Consider the following 9853-nt stretch of genomic DNA (forward strand, 5'->3'; position numbering starts at 1 on the left):
CATACATATATACTATACTTTTTACCCATGTGTATATAGAAATATTAAAGTTACTCTAAGTTTACTTAGCAGTATTTAATTAAAAAAATTAATCAAAAATCAAGAAAGAAAATGCCTTGTTTGGGCAAAAAAGGTTTCCAACCTCTGACCTAGGATGACATTTGTATTGATGCCAAGCATACCATAGATCCCATTAAGTAAAAACACTGAAGTGCAATATAAATGAGAGGAACATAGGAAACATTTATTTCAATCAATATCAAAATTTAATCACAAGTGCATAAAAATTCCAATTGTATGTAGGAGTTTAACAAACCTTTAATAATCATAATTGCCATTAAAAGAGAGATACAAAACACTGAACTATTGTGTCATTAAATCCACTTGGGTCTTGAAAAATAAACCTTTGTCTCTCAATTGTGACATTATTAAAAAGTTAAAATGTACACATAACTAACGCTACTACAAATGTAAAACTTACTGGGGTAAAGCTTATGAAGGAAAATAAAAACAGAACAATGGAGAGAGAGAGAAAAAAAAAAGTGTGAAACTGAAAAATCCCAATGGTTTTGACAATATGGAGGTCCAACATGTACTAACAAATAACACCTATGTAGGTACAATGTCTTCATGATCTATTGGATTTGACTCAAAACCTTTAAAATTGGCCCCAAAGGACAAAAACCTGGTACAAAAAAGCAACAGTAGCAAAACAAAACTGTTAAATACAACTACTAAAAACAAAAAATAGAGAGTATGCATCTATACAATATGGAACCGCGGTCCTGGCGTGGCGATGATGTCGCTGTACGGCTCGGCCTGCGTCAGCTCGATGGCCTGCTGCTTCTTCAGCACCAGGAAGCTGTAAAACTTGGCCGCAGCCTGTTTTTTGTTGTTGTTTCTGCACAGCTCGAGCAGGCTGATGGACTGGGCTCCAGTTTTAGCCACCACGCGCTGTCAAAACACAGGAGAATGAGAAAACCCGTTCTAAACTACTTTATTGTGAACATATGGTCCAAATACAAACCTGAAGACCGTGAAGCATCTGCTGAGTTCTCTTGTTCCACCGTCGCTCCTCCTGGTCCTGGTCTCCTCCTTGTCCCTCCTCACCCTGTTCATTAAAACGCAGTGAACAATTATCAGAAACATGTGGAAGCTTGTTTCCGCAATGAGATAAAAGAAAATATATATAACAATAATTATAATAGTATGACATTTTCTCTTACTTCTGATAATTGATATACTTTTCTTCTCAATTAAATAAAGAAACTCAGAATTCAGATTTTTCTCCTAGCATTTCTCCCCCTCAGAATAACATGATGAACTCAGAATGTGTTTTGAGGTCAAAGTTCTGTATTTATGCAGCAAATATTTATTTGCAATTGAGTTAATACTAAGAATTCTGACACAAAAAAAAGGCAACTGGTACTTATTCGCTTAAAAATTCTGGCTTTTTCTTAAAATTGTGAGAAAAAACATTTTCAGAAGTCAAAACACCTTTTCTTCCACCTGTAAACAACAAACATCTCACCTCCTCATCGCTGTCGTCCTTGTCTTTATCCTTGCTCTTCTCGTCTAACAGGTCCAGCTCCGGTACCAGTCTAGAGAGGTTGGTGCTGTCCTCAGGAGGAAGATCCACCTGGGGTATGTCGAGCTGTTGGGAAAGCACTGACTGATCCACAGGCTGAAGCGTCTGATCCAACACTCCCATTGGCTGAAATGACATTTGAGCATCTTTAGGCTTTGTTCCAAAATCTTTACTAAGCAGCATGATTATCTGGTTGACTTACAGGCAAAGCTGCATCCTTATCAAGCGACTTGCGCTTGGTTCCACGCTGGCGAGACGGAGGTGGCATCATGGACTCGTCCAGAGCGGTTCTGCTGCCCTCCATAGAGGACGCCTGCAGCATACTGGGCTCCTCCATGATGGTCTGATCTGTAGGGCACAAGTAGGAGACTTACACTGGAGACTTTCAAATGACTGACACTAGACTGTATTAATCCAGGAGGGCTCAATCTTTTAGCTCAAATATGAGCTTCCCCATTCTACCATGTAAAAGTTTTTAAATGTATACATCTCGGATAATTATAAGCATGAAAAAAAATTGTTACTTCAAATAAAAATTTAAAGGCCAACTAGTTAGCATTTTTATTTAGCTTACATTAAAGTAGTCTAAAAATGGCAAACAATATTACTAAAAACTTTAATAAAACAGAACATTAAAATTATTATTGATCCATTAGGCGTTTTCTACTCCCTATAGCACTGTACTATTAGATGTTTTTGAAATATTTTATTATTTACATTCTGAAAAACACTTCAGCACATTGGAAATCACTTTCTATTGTATTAAGGTTTCTAATTAACTATAGCAGTGTATTATTTGACCTATTTATTTGAATACTTTTATTTAAAAAAAGAAAAGCTTATTGTTTACACTGTTTTTCTGGAGACCCTCTCTCACTCACTTGTGGTCCCTGTGGACACCAGTTTAAAAACCTGTGTGTTAAGCAGCGGGTGTAGTGCTTACGTAGCCACTCAACAGCAAGTCAAGAGCTCACCAATCACTTCACTCCTGTGACCCAGCGCCTCCTCTCTGGGCACTTCTGGGTTCTCCAGCTCCTTCAGGAAGTCCTCCAGGCTGTCAGCCTCTCCTCCCTTCCTCCTTTTCCTCAGCTCATCAGGCACCAGTGGAGTCAAGCAGCGAGTAAACATCTATAATACACATTTCCTGTTATTTTAGCCCTGAGCGTTAACAATGCAATTACAGTGACTTAAGTTAAAAACCATCACCTTCAGCAGTCGGCCGTTCCAGAGAGGCTGAGCAGGCAATGAGAACAGCTTCTCCACGCCTCCAGTCTCCTTCCACATCATCAGCTTCTTAGTAGGAGGAGCCAAATCCAGCGTGGTGACTATATCAGAGTAGTCGCTCAACTGAGCACGGATCGTCTTGCTGTCCAACTCCTTCAGACTGTCGACAATGAGCTTTCTCTTTCTCTTAGCCTTGGTTTCTTTCACTGAGGGCATACCACAAGTGTTATTTCCCTATATTTAAGACTTAACTTTCACTGAAACTGGCTGAGATGCATTTGATCAATTCAATGCAGACTTATTTAGTTTTACCAGTAATGTCGATGGGCTCAAGAGCGAAAGCTTCGTCTTCATTGGGCACCAGAGTGGTCTGTTCTGTCTGGTCTGTGGTGTTGGGAAGAGGCTCCGCTGGTCCGGAGTCTGGACTGTCAGGACCAGCAGGGGCTGAAATAATACAGACATGTTAGTTTACACTACTATTTTCTGTTCATATTTGTTTAAATGCATAAAATGCAATTCATATAAAGGGATGCCGAATGTTCTGCAACTGAAATTGTTGTACCGAAAAGACAGAATAAATTATGGCAAACGATGACACGCTGTGGTCAAATTTAGGCTCCTGCTAAAACAGTGTAAATGCAAGTGTCAGAGAAAGATGCTTCAATCATTACAAGCACCGACGATGAGACACCGTTTAGCATTTCATGTTGCTGGTTGTTGACTGAATTCGCAAAATAAAGAATGATTAGTAAATAAACGGCAGACCGTTGTTTTCTAATCACTCAAAAGTTGCATGTAACCCATCGCAGGAGCACTTCATGAGTTTGTTAGCCAGGGTTCAAAGTCCAAATCTGTGCTGAAACCGTAAGCTGCTCAATAATATTTTCATGCATTTTAAAATAAAATAAAGAAATGATAATAATTACAACAATTCTATTAATACATTTATCGTAACACTAACACATAAAATGTTCAAAATGGGATCTGTAACATTTTCTAATGTTTTAAAAATAATTTCTTGCTCAATTCAGAAAACATTACAGAAAAGACCCCTTTATACTTTATACTATCATAACCGTGCATCAGGGTTTTTAATAAATAAATACACATAATATATATACACATATACATTTTAGTTTTTTCTTGACATTGCAAAGTTTGTTCAAGTTATCCAATAGTAAAACACCAAGAAACAATACCAGGTAACACGTATATCTTTGCATACATGCTACATGCACTTAGAACAGTAGTAGTAAGAACAGTACATAATGCATAATTACAATTATTCCTAAACCAAACACTAATCCTATAGTAAATTTAACTAAATAGTTTACTACCTAGAAAAATATGGTTGAAATTTTAGGATTATGTCACGTATTGAAGATAAAGAAAGATCTCACATTTTATTGGGCTAACGCACTACACATAAATCAATATAACATGTATTTCTGTAAAAACTTGACATGGCAGGAAAAATTTCAGTGGCAAAAAATGACCTATTTATTTCATAGAGACAAGTAACAGTTAAGAAATGTTGTAAGATTTGCTTACGAGAGAAAGCATCAAAGTCGTCATCATCATCACCGTGGTCTTGAGCCATTATCACACTGTCAGTGATAGCTGGAGGATCATCAAATATACCACCACCGTCCTCATTGCTCAGAATCTTATCCACTAAAATTGAGCAGACACCGGGTTTAGCATTACGTCATCACATGAACAATACACAGCTCATATCTAATTGGAGCTTACTCAGAATTCCACCATCACTGTTTTCTAGGTTGCTATCCCCAAAGTCGTCGTAGCCAAGGTTGGTGGATTTGTCAGGGAGGTGAGCGGGACCAGGCTCAGCTTCCAGAAGCAGGGTGGCAGCAGAAGACCCATGGATGATGTCCACCTCAAAAGCATTCTCCTCCCTCATCATCTCACGATCATCCATTCCGAAGTCACCTAATGTGTCATTATTAACAAAGTTACACGGATTAAACAAAGTTTAACTACTTAAATGGACCATTCAAATAATCCACGTGACACCAGAGAAGCTGTGTGTTTGTAAGAAACAAATCCACCATTAGGCATTTCAAATATCATCCAATAATTCATAATGCTTCCTCCAGTCGCTTATTGTCCTCCACTGTTTCAAACAAAGTGACATTTTCACAGAAGAAAGAAATATTTTGGATAGAAGCAAAGGCTTGAATTTAAAAAGCTTCTTAATGGACGTATTTTTACAAGCACAAGGTTTTACATTTTTTGGATAACTACGCCTTTTATACAATTCATTGTGATACGATTTTAAAAGAACTTTGAATAGATATCATTATAGGTTTTTAATATGATTCGTAGTGTAATAGAATTACTCAAATCACAAATAGGTTTCAGAGCTGTGGCTTTTACCAAAGTCATTGTCGGTCATGAGGCTGATGTTTCCTACTTCCTCCCTCATGGTGATCTCTTCAACACGACTTTGGTTCAGGGTGAACTGCTGTGCTACATCTATATCACTGGAATAGATATTTTAGTTTATAAAATCATAAAAATGTACACAGTCTGCGTCTTAATGCACGTCAAACGTAATGTGTAAAACGTAACAGACGAGTGTTTCTTACTCCAAATCAGGAAGGGGCTGGTCAAAATCGTGGAACTCCTCTGGCAAGGTGATGGCATTGTATGCAGCCTCGCGGTTGTCTTCTGGTAGATCGACAACACCTGAAAAACACAATGCATTCTAGTTAATAAAGACATTTACACCCGGGTGACTTTGAAATCTTTAGCTTTCACTAAAATGTGTGTTTAGATGTATTACCTGGGCGGAAGGCCATTTTGATCTTGATAAATGCTTCATTACAATCAGCCAGAAGATATTTGGCTTTTCTGTGGTAGATCCTCACCACGCCCAAGAGAAGATGGCCAGACGTACGCAGAGCCATTTTCACCTATTTCAACAGTAAAAAACAGAATTAACAAACGCACGAACACACACCATTCAAAAGCGAAGACGAACCAGCATTTCAGGCTCACCTTTGGTGAAATTATGCTCTCCACGCTGCTCTCCAGGTTGCATTCAAAGACGTGCGCTTTGGTCAGCTTTTTGTCCCAATGGGCCGCCAGCCAGATCTTGGCCAGCGGCCCACGTTTACTGAGGACGAAGTGGGCGTAAAACATTGCCCTGGTGTCTGGTCAAAGCTCTGATATCGCCGCTACACCTGTTAGGAGGTACAAGAGCATTTGTTCAAAATTTCAGAGTACAGAAATAACTCAAAACAAGCCTACCTATGCGGCAACTTTACAGGCAACTCGCTAAGCTTTGAGATACAGGATACACGAGAACCGCAGAATGCGTGGTTTTTAACGCAAATTAATTCACAACCAGCCATAAATACGCACAAACACGCAAGGGTCAAGTGTTGTGCAGGACTCCAAACACGCAGGTTTAGAGTCGAAGCTGCTACTCAGATGCATTACATTAACAGCATGTATAAGCATTGCCCGCCTTTGCAAGATTGAAAACATGAAGGCGAGAAAAAAACACCACAGAAACACCGTATTATCCAATGCAAAAATTCAGAATGCGGAATACACGCAAAATACAGACAAATGCATTTATGATGCAAACGAGTTATTTTCGTTATTTTCCCACAAGCGTTTGGCTAAGTTGCTGATTAGCAAGATGCGCTATTTACGTTAACCCTGAAATAGCCTTTATACATCACTCATACGCTATAAATAACCGAGTTTATTTCTCTCGATCGCAAAAAACGACTACAAGTTAGAAATCACTAATACGAATGATTTTAATAGTTCCGGCAGAGCAGAATTATTGCAAAGCTATCGTTAGCTATTAGCATTAGCCAACTGTTGATTAGCAACAGCACGTAAGGAACGCGAGCGTCAAATTTCAACCTCCCGTTAATATATTGCACTCCCCAAGCACGTTTATACGCAACAACGCGCGTTTTCCAGAACGTACCATTCAAAATATGTTATCCGTGTTGATTGCGGTTAGTTTATTCTCTCCCCTCCTGCGGAGAGAAGTTAGCAGCCGTTTCCTCTCATTGAATCCGACAAAGATGGCGCGCGCTCTCGGCGGGATGTTTACAGTCAAAATTTGGCGGTGGGCGGTGCTTGGCTAGTGATTGACAGGAAGCGGCTGCAGGGGAGGAAGGCGGTGGGAGGGGCTTAGCCGGTAATTGACAGGACGTGGCTGCAGTGGAGCCCAATGACAGCGCTCTGTGCGGTTGGCAGAGGGCGGTGTTGTGTTACAAAACGAATGCAGTCACAACAATAGGAGCTATAGGAAGCCGAATGAATCTACGGTTCCTATGTGCATATACAGTCTCTTTTGTGCGCACGAACAGATAAATAGATGCACTTTTTTATGACTCTTTTATTTTTCACTTTTATGCGCTCAGAAAAGGTGCACTTCTGAATGCACTGTGGTCAAATGCTTTGGATAAAAAAACCGTCTGCCAAATGCAGAAATGTACAGATATAAAATTATGCAGGCATATTAATAATGGTCTGGTGGTTTACACTCTTAAAAATGAAGGTGCTTCACGCTGCCGTAGAAGAACCTTTCTTGTCTAAATAGTTCCAAAAAGAACCTTTAACATCTGAAGAACCTTTCTTTTTCAGAAAAGGTTCTTCGTGGCAAAAGAAGGTTCCTCATATTATATAAAGGTAAGAAAGAAATGGTTCTTTAAATAACCTTTGACCGAATGGTTCTTCTTGGAGCCAGAAATGGTTCTTCTATATGGAACTGTTGTAAAAAACCTTTTTAATCACCTTTATTTTTTAGAGTGTATATATATATGTACATACATACACACACTCATATATAAATACATACATATACATATATAAAGTGATCAACATATAAACCAGACGCTCAAATATTTAAAGTGATCAATGTGCAGCCGGGGATAACTGATTTTACTTCTTGTGAGTAGTTTGCTGCAGGCCTTGATTGGCTTCTATTAAGAAGGAGTTGACTCAGTTACCAAAGGCTAGTCATTAAAGGCCTGAGACTCTTTCATGGTGCTAAGTTGATTTAAACTGGGAGAGGTGATTAAGGGGTGTTCACCGCACAGACCCGGAGCTATTCTCTACCATTGATCTACTGCGCCTTTGATACAGAGACTAAATGAATTTAGATCTCGCCAAGGCACACAGGAGTTTTTAGAGGAAACAATTTTAGATTTCACAGCGGAAGGCCCTGTGTCACATCAGAAATGCAGTGCTTTATTGAAACACCATAATGTGAAATTGCATAATAGTCATAAACATGTAAATGTATATGCCCTAAAAGCATACTCCATGTGGAAGAAGATCCTCGCTAAACAAGCTTGATTTCATGCATTAGTGCATCAAACACGCACCATATTCTCAGTAATAAAGGGACGGTTTTATAAAAAATGTATAAAAATTGATTCACCCTCAGGCCATCCATGATGTGGATGAGTTTGTGTCTTCATCTGAATTTAGCACTACATCAGTTGCTCACCAGCGGATGCTCTGTAGTAAATGGGTGCCGTCAGAAAGAGTTCAAGCAGCTGATAAAAACATCACAATAATCCACAAATGCGTAACGTTTTACTTCATATTATCGCTTCCAGCTAAAATACGTTAGCCATAACATTGCTGTCTCCAGTGAAAAAGTCATTTTGTCTGAATCTGAGAAAATGTGCAACGGTGAACTTTTACTCTGGCGCGTTTTTGAGACACCATTTGGGACAGAGCCTCGACAACAGCTGACCAAAATGGAAACAAATTGAACTGGCTCGCCTGAAAAAGGGCCTTTGGTATGCCTCAGAGTTAACAAAACCCTTAAGTGCTACAGGTCGACGTGTACAATCCGCTTGCCCTCCTCTCGTGTCTGTTTGGCATGGTAATGAGAAAAGGTGATGGCATTGCTTAGCATATCAGGAGTGGTTTGTATTCACCGGCAACAGCTCTGAGAAATGGGACTAATCAAAATGTGCAAATTAAAACTCTCGGCGAATTGATTCCATTTTATCCGATTGAAATTCCGCACAGGCTCAGGTTCAATTGGAAAAATGTGCGAGCCACCTAGGGTCCACAATCTCATATTTAAAAAGGTGCGAGATATCGCCGTAGCGTGCGGTCTGCCTTTTCAGCTGCCTTTTAAATGTAGAATCTCCGTTGCACGTTTTCCAGGGAGCGCAGAAGCAATGCATTCAGCGTGGATTTGTATCTCGTATGTTTGTTTACTCATGAATAAAGATATTGTCAAACTGACTTTGCAGTAAGGCCATACATGAACATTTATGCGAGTCATTGTGGCAGAAACACATCAGTGAGTTACGAGAAAAATCTCGAAAATAAATAAATAAATAAATAATATATATATATATATATATATATATATATATATATATATATATATATATATATATATATATATATATTTCTAGCCAACTCAAATCATTGTGGAGATAATCATTTAAATGATGATAATTCTTTAATTTAATATTGTTTTTGAGAAAAACGGCCTTAAAAGAATTCCAAAAAGTTTCTTTTTACTGGCATGATTTATTTACAAATGTAATGCAATATTTAATGCATATTGAAACATTTTAAAAATTAATTTACCCTTTTTTGACTAACAAACTGTGTGAATTGAATTAGCCTCTTTTTTAATGGCAGGTTTATTATCGTTTTCTGCAGTCGAAACTGATTATGAGATTACATCAGAAATTTCAAGCTGTATTTCATATTCTTAACATGAATATATTATTTATGCATATTTAATGCTAAAACTAATGGAAAACATGATCAATCTTTTCACTCAAAAATGTAGTATTTTCCAGCACATTTGAGGTATTTCAGAGAGCTTTGTGAGAAATTATTTGGTCTTTGTAAAATGTTCACATAAAGATGCTTGATTTTAGACTAGATTTCTACAGGAGGAAACATGTGAAGGAGCTCAAAGAGAAACACTAAAATATAACATTAAGGAGATATCAAGTTTAATCAAGCATATGCAACCTTAAATGCAAATATCATGCATCGGTATGATTT

At 38.3% G+C, this 9853-nt stretch overlaps 1 protein-coding gene across 1 annotated transcript; it reads right to left on the reverse strand.

Annotated features, from left to right (window-relative positions):
- Positions 1–223: 223 nt before the first annotated feature.
- rad21a (RAD21 cohesin complex component a) lies at positions 224–6910 on the reverse strand. The gene is made up of 14 exons (XM_043231848.1): positions 6783–6910; positions 5834–6018; positions 5619–5748; positions 5422–5521; positions 5210–5316; positions 4565–4762; positions 4364–4486; positions 3125–3256; positions 2795–3018; positions 2563–2716; positions 1791–1936; positions 1532–1714; positions 1028–1111; positions 224–954 (listed from the first exon to the last, which is right to left on the reverse strand). The coding sequence occupies exons 2-14, from the start codon at positions 5975–5977 to the stop codon at positions 763–765; spliced, it is 1917 nt and encodes a 638-aa protein (XP_043087783.1). The 5' UTR covers positions 5978–6018; positions 6783–6910; the 3' UTR covers positions 224–762.
- Positions 6911–9853: the final 2943 nt, after the last annotated feature.

Source organism: Puntigrus tetrazona, unplaced genomic scaffold, assembly GCF_018831695.1.
Source record: "Puntigrus tetrazona isolate hp1 unplaced genomic scaffold, ASM1883169v1 S000000456, whole genome shotgun sequence".
Classification (NCBI taxonomy): domain Eukaryota; kingdom Metazoa; phylum Chordata; class Actinopteri; order Cypriniformes; family Cyprinidae; genus Puntigrus; species Puntigrus tetrazona.